The sequence below is a fragment of the Gambusia affinis genome, linkage group LG21 (assembly GCF_019740435.1).
Source record: "Gambusia affinis linkage group LG21, SWU_Gaff_1.0, whole genome shotgun sequence".
NCBI classification, from domain to species: Eukaryota; Metazoa; Chordata; class Actinopteri; order Cyprinodontiformes; family Poeciliidae; genus Gambusia; species Gambusia affinis.
The window spans coordinates 23,465,549-23,492,714 of record NC_057888.1 but is presented as its reverse complement, the minus strand read 5'-3'; the positions used below and the strand labels follow the sequence as shown (position 1 = coordinate 23,492,714).

The 27,166-nt window shown below is 39.9% G+C and overlaps 1 protein-coding gene across 1 annotated transcript; it reads left to right on the top strand.

Moving 5' to 3' along the window:
• Positions 1–180: 180 nt before the first annotated feature.
• LOC122824635 (calponin-3-like) lies at positions 181–17,887 on the top strand. Its single transcript, XM_044105493.1, has 7 exons — positions 181–361; positions 7,523–7,644; positions 13,637–13,703; positions 13,819–13,956; positions 14,067–14,183; positions 14,320–14,466; positions 16,960–17,887. Exons 1-7 carry the CDS (start codon positions 305–307, stop codon positions 17,299–17,301), a joined length of 990 nt encoding a protein of 329 aa, XP_043961428.1. The 5' UTR covers positions 181–304; the 3' UTR covers positions 17,302–17,887.
• The last annotated feature ends 9,279 nt before the right edge of the window (positions 17,888–27,166 follow it).

Genomic DNA, 27,166 nt, shown 5'->3' with positions numbered 1-27,166 from the left:
GTTTTTACTTTCTTTGTTTGGGGTTGTTTTGTTGTTTGTACTTTGAGCATAGTGTACCCGTTATGGTACCTTTTCGATGTTGATTGTATATGCTTCTATTTCTAATATAAAACCCAGATGTACAGGAGAAGAGAGCAGTAAAAAGGATTTGATTGGCTGTTTTGTGACGTCAGCTCGTTTCCACCACGTCCTTTCTGCCAGTTTTCTTCTGTCCTCCTCAGCTCTGCTTTGTTTCCGCCGCTCTGCTGGACCGCAGATTTTCTTCAGTTCTTTCTGCTTCTGTATTTGGGATTAGGAGCAGAAAATGACCTATTTTAATAAAGGACCTGCCTACGGCTTGTCTGCTGAAGTTAAAAGCAAAGTAAGTGCTTCCTTTCTTCGACACTCGCTTGTTAAAAACTTTTTAATTTGCTTGCTTCGTTACTCTGTTGTACAAGGAGTTATTTATGGAAGAAAAACAACAGCCTTCAAACATCTCAGCTTCTAAAGTTTGTAGCAGGGACAAACCCAAACTCTCCGAAGTTTCTCGAACTCCACGAGTTTCTGTCTCCAGTTCCAACCAGTTTAATTTCCATCGTGACCACAAACGGTGCTTGAGAACAGCTTTAAAAGGCTGGAATGATCCGAGGCCCACAGAAAGAGAGGAGTGAGATGGAAAGTTGAGTTTTCTCTGACATGTTACATTTTTGAGCTTTTTTTTTTTTTTAACAGAACCTGAAAGCTCCTAAGGGAGCAAATTCATACTGGAAGCACTGCGTCACACAGGAAGGTTTTTGAGGAGCTGGGCCCTGCTATGATCTGCTGTGTCCCACTGATTTCACGCTGATCAGGGCCGGCCCAAGCATCCATGGGGCCCTAAGCTAAATTTGGTTTTGGGGCCCTCTGTTTCTGTTAATAATGTTGATTGCTGCAATTAACAGTCAGATGATTAGATCATTCGCACATCTACTATAAACTTATTGCATCCCTGATAATGCTGTTTGCAGCTTTTCAGACTGTCTCAGAAGATGAGGTGGACTGTTGGATGAAAATGCAGAATTTCATTAAAACTTCAATAATTGTGGTCACTCATTTCAAAAAGTATTTTATAAATTAATTTAACATAGAGGGAAATGTGTCAGAAAATAAAACATGGCAAAACAATTTTAAACAAAACATCTTCATCAAAGGTTAAGTAAACTTTTTACATAAAAAGTAAACCAGCAACAGAGATATCTGCAACCTGATATGGATATGGCCCACGCTGCTAAAGGCACCACAAGGTGGTTCAATGACAATGGTATATCTGCCTTGATTAGCCAACAAACTAGCCTGACCTTTAACCCTATAGCAACATGGGCCTCCAGAACACCTCAGTAGAACCACTGGGTGATATTCTCCATGCTGCACTGCATTGATGTGGTAATTCACGCAAGGAAAAGAAATCCCAATCAAGTATTGAGAACAAAGAAAGTCATAGTTTTCAAAAGTCTGATGTATCTGTTGAAAATAATATTTTTATTGATCTTCAATTTCTTTGTTTCTTTTGTTTCCATCCTCTGTTAGCCATAATCATCGAAATTACAATAAATCAAACTTTAGATATTTTACTTAATGTGTAAAGAATCTAGAATATGAGTTCCACTTTTTGAAATAAGTAAGTAAATGATAAAATATGGTACTTTCTTGTGATATTCTTTTGCTGTACTTTCATCTGCGACTAGAAGAGGTTATTTATCGTAACCCAGGCTTTCTCTCTGGGGTTCAAGTTAGCCCTGACTTTGATTGATGTCATGATAGTACTACAAAGTATCATGATAAAATTTGAAATCCATGTAGGCCACCCAGCCACAGCTCCAGAAAGATTTAGCAGGTGGGACAGTGGTTTAATCTGGGGGCAGATTTTTAATATAAATACATAATCAGACCTTTCAAATAAAATAACCATGTTTATTAATACAGGATAAATGATAAGGATGGCATGTATAAAATGTTGAGCACTTATGCTCACACTTACATAAACATTGGCTCATACATTGCAGAAATCTAAGAACTTAATGTTTTTAGTCTCTGAAGTCTATTTCTTTAAATGCAAAGTCAGTCTACTACTCAAGTAAGAGTAGTAATAATAATATTACTCAAGAAAAAGAAAAAAGGTTCAGTGCAGTATTGCTACTCTTATAAGTACTTTTTTCCCTGAAAGGTTACTCAAGTGAATGTAACCTACTGCCCACTTTGTAACATAGATCAGTGGTCCCCAACCCATGGGCCGTGGACCGGTACCGGTCCGTGGACCAATTGGTACCAGGCCTCACGAGAAATAATTAAATATTTCCGTTTTATGTATTTTCTGAGTCTGGAGGATCTCTTATTTTGAAAATCCTTTAACCGGACTCTCTGGGTTCCGTCTTGCCGCCAACATTGAGCCACAAGCAGCAAAATGGGTCAGAACCAGATCAGATTCAGATAAAGTTTCTTTATGAAGGGAAAAGGTCCAGAGAAGAGACAGGAGGATGGATTTATCCCAGTAGGTGATTCCCACAGTCCAAGCTCTGCATGATATGGTGACCGGATGTTAATGAGGCCATGAAGCTTCAAACTGCTTCTCCACTAGAGACCAAGAACCCTGAGCATCAGCAACACTTCTGGTGTCTCTCATCTCTCCCAGATGGACCGTCTGGTTGCAGAGAAACAAGCTCAGTTCTGCCATTAGTCCTTATCCTGAGGTCAAATGTTTGTTTTTGTGGAGCATCTGTCTCTTATTTTGAAGGGATGTGTAGACGTTACCATAGCAACCAGAGTCAGAGAGCGTTAGGGCAGCAGAGAGAGAAGAGGAGTAGAGCTGAGAGTTTTAGGTCTGGTTCACAGGATTTAAGGATTGTGGGCCGATTCTCCAAACCTCTGTGACCACAGAGCCATAAAAGTCCAACAGGTTCTGGTCGGTTCCTGAGTCCAGACACACGGCAGGGGCAAAACACACCACACAAGAACCGGTTCCACTCATGAACATCCTGATTTCAGAAGAAAATCCAGTAAAACCCCCAACAGACCAAACATGAATTTAGAATAATCAAACATGACGATGGAGAAGCAGCATTGATAGTTTGTGGTTCATTTTAAGCCATAAAAGACGAAACAAAAAGAAACAAAGTTTGATAAAAGAGGCGGGAGCAGACGCTCTATTTGCTGCTCTATGATTTGGAGGTGAGTTATGTTTTTTCATAGTTAACATTTTTAACTGAATAAACATAACCACATATAATGAACATATATAATAATGACCTTTACATATAATAATAAACATTTCCACATATCACCTCTGATGTCCACCGGACCCTCAGTTGCCATGTCAACTGTTTGGAATTCACATTTCTGCATTGTTATGCACATTAGTGAATTATGTGGTACACTTTCAAATCTTGTACGCATGTGGATCACATTGTACACATACAAATCTCACTGTACGCTTTGTGAATTTTTATTAGACTAATTTCGCTCCATATGTCTGTCCTGTCTGTCCCCCTCTCTGTTTTCACTTAATTATATGATCCCATATCCTCACATGTGATTGGCCACAAAGCTGCTATGCTAATCAAAGCAAAGTTCCACCATGAGCAGAGAGGACACGGCTCAGCGGAGCCACTGAAAGAGTGAGAGCTGAGCAGCCAAAGGAAAACCAGTGGGGAGATTGCACTCTTTCCTTCTCTCTCTCTCTTTATCTACCTCTCATGAGGAATGCTCACTGTGCTGTTGTGTTTCTAACCCCTCCCTTATAATCAAGAACGTTTAGGCTTTTAGCCGGCTCCTCACTGGGAGGAGCAGTAGCGTCACTCGTAGTGATGCTACTGACCCATCACTCACTGTTACTGGTACAAAGCCTGGTGCTGCAAGGCTTATAAAACACTGAGGGAAACCCTGCCAAGGATCATATCTCTGACTCCGGTCAGTCTCTGCCCAGCTTTTTAACCAGGCAGAGATTGAAATCCATGTGGAAAAAGCAAATAAGGTGGATTATCAATGCTAACCATGAGCTGGTGGTGTCATCCATATGTAACTGGGATATTTCTGTGCTGCCTGTGAACACACTACCCTTTAAAAGAACACTGAAATGTCATTTATAAATCCAGGTTCATGTATGTAATTTGTAAAATATGGTGCCCAAGTAATCTTATGAACTTTATAAAGTCCTAAATTTTGTATGCATGTTTTTGTATTTTATCAATCAGACACCAGTAAGATTAGTAACCACAGTGGTATAAACTAACTGGGATTATGATAAATAAATATTTTGTGTGCTGGCTGTCATGTCATGATGATGTGTGACAGACACCAGACTGTCGTACAGGAACAATCAGAGGTTTCTTTCAGAATGTTTGTAAGACTACTGGAGTTCCTTCTGGCTCACAGCATCACCATATAACTGAATATATTTGGATGATGTGATTTATAAGCTGGCTGGGTTGGCTGTTAATTTTCCTTTGTGATAAATTTTTTGAATCAAATAGTAAAACTACATTAAACTTATAAACTGGGTAACACAGTAACTATAATATTAAAGCTGTATTCAGACCAACCCAGGTTTAGAGTCCTGAATCAGACTCTGATCCATTTGTCTAGAAAGTCCGATTATGTGTGGAGGTCTGAATGCAAATTTAAATTCCAAAACGGAGTCAAAAACCAAACTCGGATCAAGCCTATAAACCTCGCTCTGGGTCCGGTTGAAGTGGACGGTAGAAAACCTGTCTGAATGCAACCTGACTAGAGACTGTTCCTAAAACAAGAACTTAGCTACAGTGCAGGACATTCTGGTCAATATATTACTCTGTTCTGTGGGTTAACAAAGATTTTGTGTCAGTTGTCATGGCAACGGTCCTGTGCCAACACAGAAAGCGGGGAAGTCATTTTTAAACCTTTAATAAATGAGAAAACCAGGACTAATCACCTCACTTGTTTGAACATTTAATCATCAAATAGGATGACATATTTCATTTGTCCCATATATAGAGTATATGAGTCATGCTTTGTTACATTTTGACAAAAATCAAATCAAATTTCATTTGCATAGCACATTTCAGCAACAAGACATTTCAAAGAGCTTTACATCATAAAAAAATTTCATGCAACATAGAATCAAAACATGACATTTAGTGAAGTTCTGTCATTAAATTCCAGATTTGTGGTGCATAGATGCTGAATGCTGCTTCTCCTCATTTGGTTCTGGTTCTGGGGATGCAGAGCAGAACCAGAACCAGAAGACCTGAGAGTTCTGGAAGGTTGATACAACAGCAGCAGATCTTTAATGTATTGTGGTGTTAAACCATTTAGTGATTTATAAACCAACAACAGTATTTTAAAGTCTATTCTTTGAGCTACAGGGAGCCAGTGGAGAGACTTTAAAACTGGTGTTATGTGCTCTATCTTCCTGGTTTTAGTCAGAACTCCAGCAGCAGCATTCTGGATCAGCTGCAGCTGTTTGATTGATTTGTTGGACAGACCTGTGAAGACGCCGTTACAATAATCAATGCAACTGAAGATAAACGCATGGATGAGTTTCTCTAGATCTGGCTGAGACATTAGTCCAAACTAATAAAATTAACAGCTTGCTGCTATGTAATGTAATTTTATATTCACCAATATAAAAGAGCAATTTGCTTAGTCCTCTCTTGCATCTTAATAGAAACCAAACTATTTGTAGATTTGTATCAAAGGAGAAAACTTACAAACATCAGCAATTTCCTCAGTTTTAATTGAAGCCATGTTTATAGAAATAGGGTAAGAAATGAAGGCGCTGCGATCATTTTGTGACAGATTCCTGCTCATCCCGCATTGGAACAGCCTGGTTTAGTGAACACACTCACCGTGTAGCAACGGCGCCTGCAGGAGCGACACTAGCGTTAGTGGCTAACAGGCGATGTCCAAACCAGTAATGTATATGAATGAAGAAATCCTACAACCGCTAAAATCTGACACTACTCCATTTTAGTTTACTTTTTGTGAAGAAGAAAGTTGCACGGGTCTTCTTCAGAGGTTTTGTGTCGATTTCTGCAGTAGTTGTTGGTGCAGCGCCCCCACAGGCGATGGGGGACACAGGTTTTTCAGTTAGTTTAAGTTTGTTTGATTCAGTGCAGTGTGAATGAGAACTAGAGTTCTGAAAATGTAACAAATGTTGCAATTTTAGTCCCCAATCAAACCAAGTCTACCGGACTATCCGGTCTGAATGCACCTTAAATGTGTTCTCACTGTATTCAGTAGCAAGTGAACTATGCTATCCAGTGTTGAATTTGTAAATCTAATGATGCTGGTGTTTCGACACCTGAATGCACATGCAGAACAATACTTAGGCATTCAAATATCAAAATACTAAATCAAATTATATCTCTGCTTTAAAATGTTTTATATGTCATTTATAAGTGTGTAAAGTGCGGGATCACTTCTTATTTACTTCACATAGCCCATACTACAGCCAGGTGCGTCTTTTCTTCTTTGTCTCTGCTTCTACGCTGTGCTCTATGGAACAAAAAGTACTGCTCTGACTTTAAGGAAAACCTATACAGACTGGTGGTCAGCTCATGCAATCTTACCACAAACTTAGCTTGGCGCTAACCCAGACCTCTCACTCCTGCTCCAGTATCTCCACTACCCCTGCCTTCTGCATCAATTCTCCTTTGTTTAATTGTACAATAAGAAGCCTTTTTGTAAAATAAATAAATAAAAAAGAAAGAAAAAAAACCTACGTAAAATGATTACCCTCATTTCTCTTTCCATTGTAATTTCTAAAAATTTTATTTATGACTCGTAACTTTAAAACTGTTATATATTACAATCACATTTTTGTTTTTATTAAACGTACCATGGACTCTTGAGTTTCATGGGCAGAGTTTTAAAGGGTAGAAGCAGAAATGCTTACATAAAGGGCCAAATCTATATCATCTTACATCATATTAAGATAATATAATATGATTTATAAGTCAAGCTAGTATGTTTAAAAGTTTATGCTTTATGTTATTATTTGGTGATTACATGTCCAGTATAGATTTTGTTGGTCCAAATCGGTCAAACCTCTTCATAACTGTATTATTTTTAGGCTTGAGACTTTCTAGATCCAAGCAAACAGTTGCCAGAATTCATCCTCTCAAAACAATAGAGTTCCTTTTAAGGGAGTTCAAATTAAGCGCTAACCCTGACCCAATTAGTTTTGAACTGATCATAAATAGTGTTTTTATGGACATATGGACAATGGACATATTTTTTAAATGTCCATTGTGGCAGAAAGTGCTTTTGTACAAAACGTTTGTGGATTATGTTTCTTTTTTCATTAATAAAGAAAAACCATGATAAAATTGTGATGAGAATTTAACTGTCAATGAAAAACCTGGTATATTTTGTCATATCTCCCAGTTCTCTCACAAATGAGAGAAATGATTGGTTTCCTGAAGACTGATATTCTTCCATAACTACATAAGCAAAACCTTTCACAAGTTAACTTCATTTTGCTAAAAAAACAATCTTGCAGAAGTTTTGAAAATATTTTCATTTTTTTTAGATTGCTCAAAAATATGACCCCCAGAAGGAGGAGGAGCTGCGCTTCTGGATCGAGGATGTAACAGGGATGGCTATAGGAGAAAACTTCCAGCAAGGTTTGAAGGATGGAGTCATCCTTTGCGAGTAAGTTTTGTTTGTGAGTTTTTAAGAGTTTTTATGTAGGCAGAACATGAGGACTTGGGGTGATTCATCTAAGCTTTCTGCAGACCTTCACTATATCTACACAGAAGGAAGAAGGGTGCTTTGATTTTGCAAATCCTCTGATTAGGTAGAAATCACTCATCTGACTGTCAGATTGAGTGCAGCCTCTGACTCTAAAATGATTTGTATGTGGCAAATCATACTGATCAAACAGAAAGCAGATGTCATTGATAAAGTATAGAGCAGGGGTCCTCAAAGTGGGTCCCTGAGGGCCGACATCCTGCATGTTTTAGTCTCTCCCTGATTTATCGCACCAGGATCAAAGGATGGCTCGTTAGAAGGCCTAAGAAGAACACTGACATGCTGAAAAGGTTGTTGGTGCCACCAGGGAGAGAATAAAACATACAGGATGCCGGCCCTCCAGGACCCACTTTGAGGACCCCTGGTATAGAGCCTTTTGTGTTCTTCCTCTGTACAAATCAGATGTGACTAGAGGTAAGACCCAGTGATTCTTTCACATGTCACAAGTAAGCCTTTGCCTTTCCATAAAGACGTTTTCAGTCTGAAAATGTAAGCATAAGTACTAAAAGTTTGAGGACATAAGACATGAAATGCTGCATTCAGACTAAAAATGTTTGTTGACTGTGGAACTAGAATTCCTCCATACCATGCCATAGCTACAATATGATGCTGTGAGTGTAATCTTCATGTTTGAGCTTTGTTTGTTCATAAATACATTTCAGCAAATTACAATCGTCACCGATTGCTTTAAGCCGGCCAATTAAACTGGGCCCCTCTCCCAGATTCCACTTAATCTATGTTGAGATGCTGTTATTGCAGCCGATGTTCTTAGCACACATGACTTCCTAACATCAGGGAAGCCTGATCAAAGAACATCACATCATAATCTCTGCAACAGTGTAATTATTGTCAAGTCAAAGCACCAATGTCAAGTTCTGCAGCATCGCTGCTCGGTAGTGCCAGAGAGAGAGATACACAAAACAGAAATTAATTTGGAAGGTGAAGAAAGAGAAAGCAATAGATAAACAAAAAATAAACAACTTCAGTTTTTATCAGTCACAGCTGTCACTTTGTTTTCAGAGGTATCAGGTTTCCAATGATTTTGTGTGTAGCTGGCCAGCAGGTGGCACTAGCTGTCAGAAATTAGAATTTCTGACAGCTAGTTCAAGATCACGCAATTCCTGTATTGATGCAGCCATTAGTATTATAAGTTTGACCTTAAACTTGTGGCGCACTGATTTCACTGATTAGGGTTATTTCTGCATGACTTTGACAACCTTTCCATGTAGATGTGATGTAAAATTTGGTGTGCTTTGGTTCAGCTACAAAATAAAAAAAGACAACCAACACACCAACTCTGACAGAGCATCTGTTTAAATTGGCTAATCAACCACCTAAAAGCTAAAAGCAGCAGTAGCTAATCTGCCACAGCAATTACATATTAATATTGGTTGCAAAATAAACATCAAGCCTAAAAACATAAAACTTTAACAGATTGAAGGTTCATTTCTTTGTGTGGAAAGTTTTTGAGTGTTTTTTGATGTTGGATCTTGAAACATATTGTGCTGTTGTTGACAGTTGCTATGGCAACACAACTGTGTTTAGCATAGACTGTCAAGGAACGGGGTGTTGTGTTCGCTCTATGGCTCTCCTAACTCTCCTAGTAGGTTGCCACCAGAGGATGACAAAGTGAACCAGTTGCAGGATAGAGAGGGATGATTCCCTACAGGTGTGGCTGTACACCTGCACCTCCTCAAGCCTTTTTACATCCTGGATATGAGGAGCTGGTTGCCACTCACTCTTTGCCTGCGTGTTAGCCATTGTGGTAATGTCAAGCTTTTCTGTGTGAACAATATAAGGCCCAGTGTAAGTCCTCATGCTGACCTCCTTCAAGGTCACCATGAGCACCTCCTGTGACCTACTGGTGAAACTTAAGTCATACGAGATCCAGCCCTCACTTCAGTTGAGCTGTACTTCAGCTGTGAATGTAGCTCTGAACTAATGCCTAAATCAGCCTAATAGATGTTAAAATAAGGTTTTATTCCAGGGGCACAAATAGAGCTCCTGGAACTCTGTGTGCAAATAAAACAAATAAAAATGATATTGCTTTTATAAATGTTACATACCGCTGCTTTAAGTCAGAGCCACATTATTTGTTTTCTGCTTGTACAACAGCAGTATTCACAATTATGTAGCACCGCCACAGCACCCTAGTTTAACATAAACACTGCTGTCTCTTTCAGTTGCATATGGGGGGAAGGTGATGCTAATTCTTTTGACCCACCCCCAGTCTCATGTGGGGTTACTTGCGACAATCCTAAGAAAGTAAACACATGCGTCTTCTAAATGTGTCGCTCTTGACTTACTGGTCCATTGAAAGCATATTTCCTCAGGTTTCTGTTTATTTATTTTGATTTACTGAGTTCTGCAACTTTTTTAGTCAAATTTTGGTCTGAGTGGGTCTTTTTTTTTAACTTCCTGAGAGTCTATTCTTCTGACCACTGTGACAGAGCCTACCAGTCTTTTCTGTCTTGTCAATTTTAGTTCCTAAAGTCTTATGTTGGTCTGTACTCAGTGAACCCTGTCAGGAAACTCAAAAGGTACCATTGCTTTTGCCGTGCAGTACTGGTAAGATCATTTGTATTTCTCTCCATATATATTTATAAATTTTTGTCTTTATTTATTCCCAAGGAAGCAAATTTTACATAACATGTGGCCTTAACATCACAAAGCCACCTTCAATATATTTGAGATAAGGAGCACAAGTAAATACAATCACTTATGATAAACAAAGCAAAGATACAACTCCACTGCCCTGAGAAAGAGTTTGACTGTGGGAGAAAAAATAGAAAGTAAAATAAGAAAAACTGAAATAGTAAGAAATATGAGAAACAAACTGAAAATAAACAAAATACACCAACCAAAAGCATACTGTTAAGTAATTATAAAGAGTATATATTATAGGAAAGTTGACCATCAGGGTTGCTTCATTAAATTTGGTCTTCAAAAATAAAATAAAATCTTTTAGGTTTTATATAATCTACTCAGTAGGGCTGTTGTAAACAAATATTTTAGTAATCAAGTAATCTATCGATTATTCCTACAATTAATCGAGTAATTGGATAAAAAAAATGTATATAAAATAAAATATTGGTAAATCTGGTATAACACCAGTGTTGCTATCAGATATCAATATCAGTCCAATTTTCCATATTTGAGCATCCCTAACAGTTACTTTTTGTAATTTAGAAAACTAACCTGTAACAATAAGAGCTCACTTTCTAAGTTAACCAGAAGAAAAGTTACAAAAAATCTGAAATTAGATTAAATTTAATAATAAAGAGGCAGGCTCACAAACATGCTTATAAAAATGTCTATACTCCAGCTTTTAGTTTATCATCTTCAGTCAGTTTAATAGATGAATTCTCACCTTGCCTTATACCTGTCAAGCTTTGGGTTTGAGAAAACGGGAAATGTCGCCTGGAGTGGGGCTTTGGGGTGGGAGGGGGCAGGCGAACGGACAAACATAAGATGGGGGTGGAGGGCAGGAAGTAGACCAGGGGACAGACAAAGGTAAGTCGGGGGGGGGGGAGATGATCTGTAGACCAGGGGACGAACGTAAGAACTGGAGGGGAGCAATACGGGATATTTACGGCACCTTCGTTCGTCACACTCAGAAACTCATCTACCAGCCATGTACTGCCACCAGGCTCTCTGCCAGCCGTTTGTTCAGACCGGGATGATATGAAATTTATTGTGCCCTTCGTCCGTAAAGCTACACTTACACTGTAAGCATCAGCTACTCAGCCGCCCGCCGTGTTCAGTCTATCGGTTCATCTGTATAAATACCTGCAGCTCTCTTCACACCGTTCGCTCTGAACCAGCAGCTCCGGGAGGAGAAAGGCTGCCGTACTACAAGCATCACACCAGTCATTTTAAGGATGCTTATTGGTCCCCAAAAAAATGATGAAAACCCGGGCATTATCATCAATCAATAAAATCCCCACAGGCCAAACTTGAAAATTGAACATTATACCTCTAACACTTAGCTTTTGTCAACAACTCAGAGATGCAAGTAAAGTCCTGGTAAGATTCTTGATCACACCTACTCAAAAATGCCACTGTAATGAAAATACTCCTAACAATTGGAGAAAATTCAGAAATTAAAATGTAAATAATATATTAATAAATCACCTGCATAACGAGACAATTTGTGCCCTTTAATATTTAATCCTTAAATATCCTTATTTTGTCTTATCGATTGGGCTAGTGGTTCCAAGTCTAGTGTGAAAAGTAATGGTGACTACGCACACCCTTGTCTTGATCCTCTTTCTAAAGTGATTCTGTCAGATAAATGTCCATTAACTTTTATCCTGGCTGTAGAATTATTGCATAGCGCTTGTATTGTTTTCATTATTGTATCACGTAGTCCAAATTTATGTAAAACCCTGAAAAGAAAATTCCAATCAACTGACTCGAATGCTTTTTCCACATCTATGCTGATTATAATGGCTTTCAATCAGTTTTTTGTATGTGATCTATAACATGCAGTGTTATTTTTTATATTCTCCTGTGTTTGATGTTGTATGAATCCAGTTTGATTGTTATGTTTTTAGGGAAGGAAGGAATTCTTCCAATTGTCTGGCCATAGTAGAAATGAAAAGTCAATAATCGATATCTAAAACAGATATTGGTCGGTATGATCCAATATCATATCGACCAATATCTGTTTTAGATATCGATTATTGACTTTTCATTTCTACTATAAACGGTGATACAAACAATATCACCGTTTGTCCAAAAAAGGAGGTCTGGATCCCACAACTACCACCAAGGCAATATTACAAAAATATTAAGAAATTGCCTGACCATGAGGGGTTTGGAATACCATGGCTGTCTTGGACTGTAGGTAGCTTGTTTTGGATTAGCACTCTGGTGTTGGGATCCCAAGTTAATAGATAGGCGCTGGGCTTGGGGCCAAAACAATGTGGTCGAGGACCAGCTACTTTACTATTTTTAATATTTGACCGTGTTCCTATGGTTATGCACTATCAGTGTCCAACAATTTTTATTTTTTCAAAATCCTTCTAGCTGCAGAGCATCCAGCACCATGGAAATAACTGTTTAAACATGCAGACTTCAATCAAAGATGTAATGATCTAGTCCAAAAAAGAAACAAAAAGCTACTCTAGTAGCTCTGTTACTAGAATAGCTCTAATAACAGAGCTACTAGCTCCTCCAACTTGCTGTCACTATTAGTGGTGTCAATCTATAAGTGATTATTATTCCTTCTTGAAGTTAACTTTTAACATGTGTGACCCCTGACTGCAGCATGTCCAGGTATTCCACCATCATACAGAGGATCTACAATATACTAACCCTGCTGCTGGAAGCTGATTGTGAAAAAAATCCAATCAGCTGGGTTTACCTGGGGCTAAATACTAATGCAGCTACGTTGGGAGGAACGGCCCCCCCCCGATCTGAACTCGAGTGGTGTTCTGTTATTGGACTTCTGTGCTGGTCATGGATTGTCCATAACGAACACCATGTTCAAGCATAAGGGTGTCCATATGTGCACTTGGCACCAGGACACCCTAGGCCGCAGTTCGATGATCGACTTTGTCATCGTTTCATCAGATCTGCGGCCATATGTCTTGGACACTCGGGTGAAAAGGTGAACTGACCACTATCTAGTGGTGAGTTGGCTCCACTGGTGGGGGAGGATGCCGGTTAGACCTGGCAGGCCCAAACACTCTGGGTCTCCCTTCTGAAGCTGCTACCCCCGCAACCCAACCCTGGATAAGCAGAAGAAGATGGATGGATGGATGGATGCTAATGTTATGTACTCTGAAGTGATGGGAATGTGTGTGAGTGAGCTTGTTGTCACTCAATATGTGACTATAGAACTTTAAAAAAATTGTTAGTATTTTCAAGTCTGTCTTGTTCCATTCAGATTAATAAATAAGATGCAGCCTGGCACAGTTAAGAAAATTAACCACTCCCAGCTGAACTGGCACAAGGTAAGAATCCTCTCTGATATCTACCTGAAGCTCTTCTGTTTCTTGTCTAAACATTAAAACAAGTGTTTGTTGTTTTGTTTGGTTGTTTTTTTTTCCTCCATGTTGTTTTCTGCAGCTTGAAAACCTTGGGAATTTCATCAAAGCAATCCTGACCTACGGCCTAAAGCCTACTGATATCTTTGAGGCCAATGACCTGTTTGAAAATGGAAACATGACTCAAGTACAGACCACACTGCTTGCACTGGCCAGCATGGTAAGTTCAGACGCATTGCTAATGAATTCTTTGTTCTGAGCAGAATTTTGCTTGTAAGCGATTGAACTCATGAGGAATTAGTCCTGGCTGTGTTCTGTTGGGTCTATCAGGCAAAGACAAAAGGCATGGACACAAAGATTGATATCGGGGTGAAATATGCAGACAAACAAGCACGGCAGTTTGATGAAGAGAAGATCAAGGCTGGGCAGTGTGTCATTGGGCTCCAGGTAAAAGTTTCAGCTTATAAATTTTCAGTCTTTGCTGAGACAGACATCTCTTTTATTTCTAATCTAAATGTCCATATTTATTCTAGAGGATTACATGATGTGAGTTTGAGAGGCCATCTTTCTGTTTTATCCTCAGATGGGAACAAACAAGTGTGCCAGTCAGGCTGGAATGACAGCGTATGGAACCAGAAGACATCTGTATGACCCAAAGACCCACACTGATAAACCGTATGACCAGACCACCATCAGTCTGCAGATGGGCACCAACAAAGGAGCCAGCCAGGTGATACCTTACTGTTGTTTGCACCTCAATTTTGGTCATTCTTTTTAGTTGTTACATGATGTCACAGAGATGGAGTTCTCATAAAATCCACTGGTTAGTTGCATGTAATCATATAAAAAATGAGAACACTCTAAAATTTATATCACTGAGAAATTCAAGCAATATAGTTAAAATGAAAACTTAAGGCTGTGTTCATACTCCAGCTTGAAGTGACCCAATTCAGATTTATTTATTTTTTTGATGTAATGCGACCTGTATCTGATCTTTTCATGACAGTCTGAACAACACAAGTCAGATTCTTTTCAAATGCGACCCAGGCCACCTGGGGATCTGATACATATCTTATTTATATGTGACCTAATGTCCAGGTCACATTTATCCGACCTGAATGTCGGCTATACTCGACAAATGTCATTATTCTTTGACCTGATACGTGCAAGCGTGAAGATAAACAACAACCCTGACCGACTATAATGAGAATGAAGTTAATATGCTGGCTCTGGTTGGACAACAACTTCAAATACGTAAGCTATGCTCCACCGTTAGCATCCATATTTACTTCAGCAAACACTGAGCACTTCTTTTTATGGCAGGACGCTGAGAACGCTGACGTTATTGCGCCCTCTGCTGTGCAACTGGGACACTTTCAGGTTGTTTGCCCGCTCACACTGGAGAACACATACAGGTCACATATGTTTGGAAGTGTGAACGGCCACAGCAGAAAAATCTGATTTGATAAAAAATTGGAATTGGGTAACTTCAGGCTGCAGTGAACGCAGCCTGAAACACACGATGATAGTTTGATGCACCGTTTACAGTGAGATCCAGAGAGGTTTTTGAGGCCTTCAGAAAGAGGATTGTTCCAGAGGTTTGAAAAGAGTCATTGTAAAAAAAAAAGTCACAAGTGTGAAACAAGAAAGGCAGAAATAAATCTGGATCCTGTAACATTACAGTAACTAAACATACTCATGCTTTTATTTAGGATTTGCTGAGAATTCATAAATAATAAGTTTTTGTCTGTGTCAACCATATCTTATTCTAATATTGAGATGCTATTTGGCAACTTGGGGCTGACCCCCTCAAACATCTCAGAGCTGAAAGGGAGTGTGGGAATAAAGTTTACTCAGAGAATGGTAGGTAGGTAGGACCAGGGTTGTAGCCCTCCCCTTTAGGGCGCTTTTCCATGAGCAAGTTGCTAGAGCGTGACTGCTTAATGTGTGCCTTGATTCTACCCCAGGTAGTGAACTTTTCCATTGTACGCTCTGTTCCTCTCTTTTGTGGGCAAGATGTGAGCTTGCAGAAGCTGTGGTCAACTTTCTACTGATGTTTGCAGCAACACTCAGCAGTGGAGAATCTCGAGATTGTGGTTCTGATGGTCTCAAACCCAGATATTTAACTTTAACTTATAGAAATTCAATGCTGCCCCAAACATAATGCTAAAGACTCAAATCAACTATTTTCCTATACATATAAATATGATTACATTCTTGCACTTTATTCTTTTAAATGTGCAACCTTTTGAATTTAGGTAATGCACTAAAAAGATGTAGACAGACAGCCATGCCTTAATTTTATTTATGAATTTTTTAAATCCAAAGGAAAAACAAAATTCACATCACAAGCTAATATTATGTAGTTCCAGTGTTTCACACATTCGATGCAAAACTGCAGCTTTGTCAGAAAGCTGACCACAGCTTCACAGTTTCTCTCTTCTTGGTGTCTAGAATTCAAAGCGATGAGCTGCTAGCAGTGATGCAAACCTTAGCACATGTGTTCCTGGAGCTGATCATTATTAAACTCATAATTACACTCATCTCTGTGCATGGTCCACAACTACTAAACTATAAAGTTTTTTGGAGTTGTCAGTGCCTTGTATTTCCTTTTAAATCCCGTAAAGCACTTTCTATTGCCTTGTTGCTGTAAATGTGCTATATAAATAAAGTTACCATTACCTTTAAATCATGAGTCAATCAATGAATGATGTAAGCTGTCAATCAAATCATTTTGGTGCCGTACTCTATTAATACTACCCCTAAAGTAAGTATGAAAGTCTCAGAATAGCCAAGCAGAACCGTACTGGATCTGTTAATGGAAAGTGAATCTGGTCGTCTAGTAGACTGGGCTAAGACTCTACCACTCAGTGGGTAGCGTAGTAGTCTTCTGTGAATCAGGGTTACTAGAAAAGGCTTCTTCTAGCCTTTACTTTTCATAATCAACATGAAAAGAAAAAAAAACCTAATTACTGGAAAGAAAGAATTCAACTTAAATGGTCTGATGTATGAGATGACATGGGAAATAATTTGCAATACTGGTCAGTGGTTTTGCACACACATATCACTGGCATGAATGCCATAGTCTTGTTTTTTTTTTTTCTGCATTTGAACTGATATTCTTAATGAGGATGATCTTATTAAGGACAAGTATCCAACCACTCTCAGTGTAGGACATAAACAGAAAATTACATTAATCATGCTGCAATGTGATGTCTGACAGGCAGGCATGTCGGCTCCTGGTACCCGCAGAGACATCTTTGATCAGAAGGTGGCGCTGCAGCCACTTGACAACTCCACCATCTCCCTCCAGATGGGTACCAACAAGGTGGCATCTCAGAGGGGCATGAGCGTGTACGGTCTGGGCCGGCAAGTTTATGACCCCAAGTACTGCGCCCCTCCAACAGAACCAGTGATTCACAAGAATGGCAGCCAGGGCACCGGTACAAATGGCTCAGAAATCAGTGACAGTGATTATCAGGTTGAATTTCAGGAAGAGGAATACCACACAGGTTACCATGACGACTACAACTCCCACTATAATGACCCCAACATTGACTATTAGTACAGAGATTTAGGTGTAAAGCAGTATTATTTTATCCCACATAACAAAGCAGATCTTTTGCTTCAAGACTTTTTTGAACTCTTGAAGCAAAGAAGAAATGTTTTGTCTTCCTTCCTGAACTAGATGCTGAGCAGCAGAAGTAACTATTAAGTAATGACAAATAGACATAGTTATGTGAAAAGTAATCTTTTGAAGGATGTTTTATTGTTGTAACTCTGATGTATGGACCATTTATATGAAGTGAATTTGTTAATGTCCTGTATTTATTTTCAGGATGAAAGCTGATCCATATAGTATATATTGTTAAATCTTTTGTTTGCCATTAGTTCATCTCTGCTGCTGCTGAAGTTACATTCCAACGATGGTTATTCAAAAACACAGGATTGTTATTCCTCAGTAATAAGCACCCGAATGCTAATAATTATGGGATGGTTAATATTTTACAGCCAGACATTATTTTGCATTGTATTATGTTTCTATCTTTTTCTTATAGGACCAAATTGTGTTTATTATAGTGACTCTTTATAATTAATGTTTCATGGTCAAGAATTCAAATATCTTTCAATAAAGTTTTTAATTGTTTTAATTTGTGTGTTGTGCTTATACACCATGTTTTTCCTTAGTCACCTTTGTTGAAAAAAGATCCTCCTGAACATCAAGGAAAATATATATGTAGAGTCCAAAAGTTAAATCTATTTAATGATAATATAAATATCCAAACTGGCCTGCCTGGCTGCTATTGTAGACACGTTCTTCCAGTTTCCATTATTTTTGTTTCTCCAAATTCTGATTAGGGACAGGCTTCACTGCATTACACTAGTTTCTATAACAATCAAACATCCCTGACAGGAGGGAAATTGTAACGGTTCAGTTGTACACAGAATTTACTACCGTACCCGTTTGGATCTTTTCTTGCCTGCTGATGAAAAAATAGGGAATTTTTTCCACACTGTGACTTCAGCATCTCCATTAGACAGTTTAGTAAAATGTAGGTATTAAGCGTACAAACTCAGTAAATTAAGAGAAACCTACGGTAGATCAAAATCTTATACACAGTATCGTAGTGCTTGAAGTAAAGTATTTAGCTGACCCTGGATCTAATCCCAGAGGAAGCAGCCTAATCCAAGACTTCCCTTTCCAAAGCAGGAACTGGCCAAAGTTCCTGCTTTCTTATCTGATATAATTGAAAAAGCTGTAAAATCAGACAAGACAGTATTTTAAAAACAGTATTATGTTTGTAAGTGCGGCAAGCCCTCACGAGTCTAGCCCCTTAAAGCTCTTTCATACGCAACACATTTCTTCTAATCTGACGGTCATCTTTACGTCTTTACTGAACTTAAAAGGAAATAAAAATAACAGATTCAAAACAAATTGAAAGTGATGGTCAAAAGACTGTGCTACTCTGACTAACACAATGAGCAAATACTTTCATCTTTCATAAACTAATTAGTCAATAACCAATCAAAAGGCACCAGGTAATAAGCTTAAACACAATACGATTACAGATGCTTATCTTTAGCAGAGTAACAAATGAAACTCGCATAAACACAAAGTAACATTTTGTATGAAGTTTCAAAAAATGTACCTATGCCTCCTATAATGTTGCTTAAGATCAACACAGTCAAAATGTTGGTGGTCATCACAAAGCTCTGATGTGAAAACCACTTATGACAGGAAGAATGGGCCTGAATTCTTCTTGTCAGAAACCTGAAGCATTTGATCCCAAGTCAGACAGCAATTCTACCAAATACTGTGGAAATGATTTAAAACCTCTGACTCTATAAAAGTATGTAAAAACTACTCTTGTTAATTTTTTTTATTGATATTAATGGACCCAAAACGGGAAAATTCAGTTTGGTTTAATGTCAGACAGTGAGAAAAAGAGTTGTGTGTCTTTTTATAAAGTGGCAGATGAAGACAAAGGGCTGGGGATCGAAGAAGGAAGACAGCATATTCTCAAGAAGTCACCAGTCTGTCACTCGACAATCAAACAACCCTAACCTTAGCTCAATGTTAATCTTGAATATTGTGAAAATAATAAAAACAATAAAAATCCTCTCCTTGGGCTGCCACCTTATCGTGGTGGACGGGTTTGAGGGCCCCAATGATCCTAGGAGCTATGCTGTCTGGGGCTTCATCGCCCTGGTAGGGTCACCAAAGGCAGACAGGTCCTAGGTGAGGGAACAGAAAAAGCACAGTCTGAAGACCCCAATGACGATTAAAAACATTGGACTCAGTGTTCCCTTGCCTGGACGCGGGTCACTGGGGCCCCACTCTGGAGCCAGGCCTGGAGGGGGGGCATGACGGTGAGCGCCTGGTGACCGGGCTTTTTCCCATAGAGCCCGACTGGGCTCAGCCCAAAGAGGAAACATGGGTTCCCCCTCCCATGGGCCCACCAACTATGAGAGGGGCCAAAGGGCTCGGGTGCATTGTATGATGGGTGGCGGCCAAGGAAGGGGACCCTGGCAATCTGATCCTCAGTTACAGAAGATGGAATGTCACCTCTCTGGTGGGGAAGGAGCCGGAGCTAGTGTGTGAGATTGAGCGGTTCCGGCTAGAAATAGTCGGTCTCACCTCGATGCATGGCTCTGGTTCTGGAACCAGTCTGCTTGAGAGGGGCTGGACATACTTCCACTCTGGAGTTGCCCAAGGTGAGAGGCGTCGGGCAGGAGTGGGCATACTTGTTGCTCCCCATCTCGGCGCTTGTACGTTGGGGTTTACCCGGGTGAACGACAGGGTAGCCTCCTTCCGTTTATGGGTAGGGGGACAGGTCCAGAATGTCGTTTGAGCTTACGGGCCGAACAGCAGCTCAGATTACCCACCCTTTTTGGAGTCCTTAGAGGGGGTACTGGAAATGTGTGTTTTATTAGTGGCCCTCCTGGGGACTCCCTTGTTCTGCTGGGGGACTTCTGTGCTCGTCATGGATTGTCCATAATGAACACCATGTTCACGCATAAGGGTGTCCATATGTGCACTTGGCTCTGGGACACCCTGTGGACACATTGTGGCTCTTGGCCACAATTTGATGATCGACCTTGTTATCGTTTTATCGGATCTGTCTTGGACACTCGGGTGAAGAGAGGTGCGGAGCTGTCCACTGACCACTACCTGGTGGTGAGTTGGCTCTGCTGGTGGGGGAGGATGCCGGTCAGATCTGGCAGGCCCAAACGTGTTGTGAGGGTCTGCTGGGAACGTCTGGCGGAATCCCCTGTGAGACGGAGCTTTAACTCCCATCTCCGGCAGAACTCCGATCACGTCCCGGGGGAGGTGGGGGGCATGGAGTCTGAGTGGACCGTGTTCCGTGCCTCCATTGTCTGCAATCGGAGCTGTGGCCGCGAGGTTGTCGGTGCCTGTCGTGGCGGCAACCCTCGAACCCGTTGGTGGACACCTTTGGTGAGGGAAGCTGTCAGGCTGAAGAAGGAGTCCTATTGGACCTTTTTGGCCTGTGGGACTCTGGAAACAGCTGATGGGTACCAGTGGGTGAAGCGGCTCGGGTGGTTGCTGAGGCAAAAACTCAAGCATGGGAGGAGTTTGGAGAGGCCATGGAGAAAGACTTCCATAGGGCTTTGAGAAGATTCTAGTCCATCATCCGGCATCTCAGGAGGGGGAAGCAGTGCAGCACCAACACTGTCTACAGTGGGGATGGTGTGCTGCTGACCTCAACTCGGGATGTTGTGGGCCGGTGGGCAGAGTACTTTGAAGACCTCCTCAATCCCACCAACATGCTTTCCATTGAGGAAGCTGAGCCTGGGGACTCTGGGTTGGGCTCTCCAATCTCTGGGGTCGAGGTCACCGAGGTGGTTAAAAAGCTCCTCTGTGGCAGGGCCTCAAAGGTGGATGAGATTCACCTGGAGTTCCTTAAGGCTCTGGATGTTGTACGGTTGTGTTGGCTAACGCAACTCTGCAATATCGCATGGACATCGGGGGCAGTTCCCCTGGATTGGCAGACCGGGGTGGTGGTCCCCCTGTTTAAAAAGGGGGACAGGAGGGTGTGCTCCAATTACAGGCGGGTCACACTCTTAAGCCTCCCTGTCAAGGTCTATTTGGGGATTTTGGAGAGGAGGGTCCGTCGGATTGTTGAACCTCGGATTCAGGAAGAGCAGTGTAGTTTTCGTCCTGGTCGTGGAACACTGGACCAGCTCTACACCCTCAGCAGGGTCCTGGAGGGTTCTGGGAGCTCGCCCAACCAGTCTACATGTGTTTTGTGGACTTGGAAAAGGCGTTTGACCATGTTCCTCGGGGAGCCCGGTGGGGGGTTCTCCGGGAGTATGGGGTACCGGGCTCCTTAATACGGGCTGTCAGGTCCCTGTATGACTGGTGTCAGAGTCTGGTCCACATTGCCGGCAGTAAGTCAGGCTCGTTTCCGGTGAGGGTTGGACTCCGCCAGGGCTGCCCTTTGTCACCGATTCTGTTCATTACTTTTATGCACAGAATTTCTAGGAGCAGCCAAGGTGTTGAGGGGATCCGTTTCGGTGGCCTTAGGATTGCATCTCTGCTCTTTGTGGATGATGTGGTCCTGTTGGCTTCATCAGGTGATGATCTGCAGCTCTTGCTGGAGCGGTTCACAGCAGAGTGTGAAGCGGCTGGGATGAGGATCAGTGGGTCAGGATGCCTCCTGGACGCCTCCCCGGTGAGGTGTTCCGGGCACGTCCTACCGGGAGGAGGCCCTGTTGGCCTGGGAACGCCTTGGGATTCTTCCAGAAGAGCTGGAAGAAGTGGCTGGGGAGAGGGAAGTCTGGGCCTCCCTTCTGAAGCTGCTACCCCCACGACCCGACCCCGGATAAGAGGAAGAAGATGGATGGATTGATGGATGGATGGATGGATGGATGGATACTGTGAAAAATTTAGAGAAGTGGAAGTAGTCCTGAATAATGCACAGGCCTCTATTATGGAAATAACAGATTTTTTTTGTGTTCTGCCCTTTTGTTTTTATGTGCCTCTTTGAAAACTAAACTGGTTCAGAATTGTAAACTTTTAAATTCACAATTCACACCTTGTTTTTACTTATTCAAACCACCACAGATTAATTTAAGAATGTTTTATGTTAATCTAAAACCTGTATGATAGTGCTGGGAGAGTTTATACTTCAGTAAGAGGCAATATCTAGAAAAGTTTCTAAAATCTAAATCTATTATTATAATCTTAATACACTTATATCTCTTCAACAAATTTTTCTGTGCAACCTAACCTGATCGTTTTGGCATGGTGAGTCTAGCAACTCATGGTGTTTGGAAAAAACAAACAACCTGAATATTTATTCACTACTGGCAAAAATAGTCTTCAAAATACGTGCAACACATAGCAAGATGCAGATCACATGAATGGTTAATCTGTTAACTTTTTCAACTGCTGGAGCGACAGGGTCAAATGTGATTAAAGAAGAAAGTATTCAAAGTTCCAGTCTACTTTTTTAACCTATGATTTACCAAAAGGTGGCGCTCTACTACAAATTATTGCCCCCCTCGTAGAACAAGAGGACAGATTCCTTCCTTACTCCTATGCTTGCCCTGAATCCATCACTTATTTTGTGTCTCATCATGGCTCTAATAATAATCAATTTTATATATAATGCCCTTTATATATCAAATTAAAATCTCAAAGGGAACATTCACACACTGATGATGGCAAGCTACAGCTGCCATGTTAAAAACTTTTTAACAAAAGTTAAAATTGCTTTTTAACTTTGTATAGAAGAACAGAATGCACTGAAGAAATTTGTTATGATGAGCTCTTATGAAAATGGTGGTCTTAACTTTCTGGATTTTGATTCCTTAGTTGGATTAAACAAGAATTCCCAACGTCAACATGGAATGTTATATTTTACCATATTAAAAAGGCCTTTCTCGCATGGTCCCTCATTTACAAACATAATTTCTCTCCTCACAGTTACTTAATCTGTAACAATAGCAACATTATTTACAAAAACAAATCCCTGGTTTCAACATGTCATATCATGGGTCATCCAATGATTCAATAATGAAGGCCACCTATGCAGAATTCTTTAGAAGATACAACATCCCTGTTTCATACTTTTTCAAGGACATGGCTTTACCTATCCATTCCTAAAAAATACAACTGTAACAAAATATGTTTAGCTGATCATCCTGTTACCAGGGGCGCAGTAAAGAGTGGGGTTGGGGAGTTATACAATTCCAAGGACCCCTGACCGACAGGGGGCCTGCCACAGAATATATATAAATTTTTTATTTTTTTCAATCATAGAAATAGAAAAAAAGGGACCCTGTCAATTACAAAATCAATTATATTGTGTTTTTAAAATTGTTTTTAGCAGTAAAAATTAAATGAACAAGAACAACTGGAGTAGTTACTATGCCGCCTAGAAAAATAATAAAGTAAGTTTTTCTAAAGGAGAGATTGAAAACAGACAAGAGTGTCAATTTATAACCCAGTTTTTCTCCGAGAGGTGAGGAGACTGTGAGATTATCAACCATTTAGCATAGTTAGCTTAGCTACTGATGGTCTGCATCCATTTCACTAGCATTTAATCAACGAAGGAAAAAATATCTACCAACATATTCATCTATTTAACTTGTACCTGTATCTGTTACCACACTTAACAACAGATGAGTCAGTCAGCAGCGGCTCTGACCTTGATACCAGAATAACCTTTAACCCTTTCCCCACTGAAAATGGTGAGCAACACTGTATTCAGTGTTCTAGATTTTTCCTCTCTCATTACTCTTTTTACAATTACACAACAAAACAATATATTTATTTGAGAAATTCAAATAATCTTTATAAAATTATAATGAAAAAACAGTCTCTTGTCACTCCAGCCTTAAATTGTAACAGCAGTTACAATTTAACAGGTTTAAATACACGTTAAACAGGTTTAAATACACATTAAACAGGCTTTAATACATGTTGAACAGGTTTAAAGAGTTTTTAACAGGTTTTAACAATACCTGTTAATCACTGGGATAGATTTGTAGATGGAATTTCATGGAAAAGGGTTTTGGTTCTTTCCAAATGAATTTCTGATTGCTAACAGGATTAAAGAAGTCTTCTACAAAATGATTCATAAGATCTACCTCACTAAGATGTATACTAAGTTTAGATTCAAGAAAGAATTTGATATTATCTGAATTTGAGATCAAACTGTTCTCCACATGTTTGGTACTTAAAAAGCCAGTGCTGGTCAGACTGTATCTGACTAGATTTCCTCCTGTAGCTCCTTTAGGAGGAAATCTACCAGTGAATTGTTCAGAAGTTACTTCCTTCAGTGGTTTTAAGTAACAGGAGGAAGAGGAATAACTCACTTTCCACCTTTAATATAAAATATCCTGTTTTATTTCCTTCTGTTTGGAAGTTCAGGTTTATAAGCAGCAAAGTGACAAAAAATAAATGCAGACACATAAAATAAATAAACATAAAATAAAGAAAATGATCCAAAAATGAGACACTGTACAAAAGAGTCCAGTTAAGACAAACAGCTGATGGTAAGAAAGGCTCAGCAACACAGAGCCTTTCTGACAATCACTTGAAACACGTGTTTCAAACAAACTCCGTTCTCTTCTTGCCCTGCTAAAGAGAACGGATCATTCCTCTCCTCTTAGCCTCACACACGGCACAGTTCAGTCAGAAAATGTTTCATGCTACTTGTGACTCAGCAAAAAGTCAAGATCAGCTTTTTCCAAGACCATAACAATCTGAGTCCATCACTGTGGATTATAGGACATATGAGAGAGGAAGTGAGTCACGCATGTTATCAGTATCATGTAAGATTTAATTGGACTCTTTCCTCCATCTTCCTCAGAGTTTGGAAAGGAGCAATAATAAAAGCTGCTTGCTGCTGCCAGCAGGGTCAGCCAGCGCTTTGGTTTCTCTGTTGCCTGGTTTCTCCTGTCATGTTTCTAAAGAATGCTGCTGGACTCACTGACCGCTCTGTGGGACTCCTTTTCATTTTCACCCAAATAAATCAATGATTCCTCTGAGAATAACACCAGCTGAACAGACAGCATGTTTCATAATTATTGATCTTTATACTTTCACTTGAAATAACAGGATCCCTAACAAGATACTATTTATTAAAGTAATACATTTGTACATATTATCCCTCAGTTGGGATTCACTTCTACTGTAGTTATATAAGCAGCTGTAGTTGCTCATATCAACTTTTTGTATTTAGTTTTTTGGTTTTTATTTGAATGTTTAAATTCAAATAAAAATTCTACAATACTTTAATGGTCCCAAAGGAAAATGAAATGTTGTAACTCATATTAGTTGAAATTCTTCAGACAGTAGATAGTGTGTCTCTGACAGACTGTGTTTTCCCAAGACCGTTTCATGAAGAGGACGGTCAGCGTTGTCCAAGTTTTCTTGGTTTTATGTTAAGTCAAGTCTGCTGGACTCACTGACTGACAATATTTCAGAGGAGAATAATAGGCAGAGTTAATTCTGTGAAGACAGAAGGTCACATATTCTGCAAAATACAATTAAAAGCTTTCAGCTGATCCAAAATGTTGCAGCAAGAGATCTGATGAAAATTAAAAAGGGAAATATTTCTCTTATTGTAGCTCCCCTTCATTGACTTCCTGTTAAATCTAAAACTGAATTTAAGATTCTCCTTCTCGCATATAAAGGCCTCACTAATCAAACTCCATCAACCCTCAGGTCTGATGCTTCCATATGTTCCTAACAGAGCATTTTGCTCTCAGACTGCAGATTTACTGCTGGTTCCTACAATTTCTAAAAGTAGAATGGGAGGCAGATCCTTCAGTTATCTGGCTCCTCTCCTGTGGAATCAGCTCCCAGTTTTACTCTGTGAGGCAAACATACTTAATACTTTTAAATCTAGGCTTAAAACTTTTTTCGATAAAGCTTGTAGTTTTGCTATAGCTATTCTATTGGAGCTATTTCTGCAGTCATGCTGCTGCTGTGGGCCTAGACGACTGGAGGACACACTGCCCACTCATCTCCAATCGTTCATTACTGGCTGTTATCAGTGTCAGTGTTTAATACTGTCTCTTTCCAAGAGCTTTTATTGTTGACTAACTCTGCGTGCTCTCTTCCATTCTATACAGCAGAAAACTGGATTCTAGCTGATCTGTTTAGCGATGCTTCTCTTCTAAATTACCTTGAGAAAGCCATTAACTCTTTACTTTTTGTAACAAGACGACCTTTTACGGTTGGATCTTATAAGTGAGGATGAAGCTTGAGGCAGAGTCAGGTGGAGAACAGCAGTGGTTTATTCTTCACAAAAATCAACAACACTTCACAGGAGAATCTGCAGCCTTAAATAGTCCCAGCTGTGACGGAGCAAACCACATTTAATTGACAGGGGAATCTCAATTCACCAATCTAACCTATTTAAATAAAAATACATTTTATTAAATACAACACTTCCATTTACGTTTTATAAATATTTTCTGTTTTATCACTACACCATAATTAAACACCACAAAACCCATAAACAATTCCCCCCCACTCCTTTCAATGGCCTCTCCCAGAACCTAGAAATGGTGTCTGACCCCTGGGTAGAATTTGTCCAAACACCCTGGAGAGGACACAGAAATGACAGTTGAGTCACTCTATACTAGCACTCCACACGCTACAGATTATGCACAACATTTGCTCAGTTTTAGCCACCAGCAGCTCGTTGCTCTGAGTAACAATTATCCTCCTTCACAGGCAACAGCAGCCAACCTCACTCATCAATGAGGAGCAGCTGTGCAGAACCCAGAACAAAAGGCTACATGCTAATCACTAAAATACTCAATAAATGTAATTAAAACATCTTGTGTGCAAATTATTATTGTTGTGCAAATTATGCTTAAAGTGCAATGCTGCATAAAGTGATTGTTAATACAGTGCAAAATACTTTTAAAGTGTTATACAGTGATAT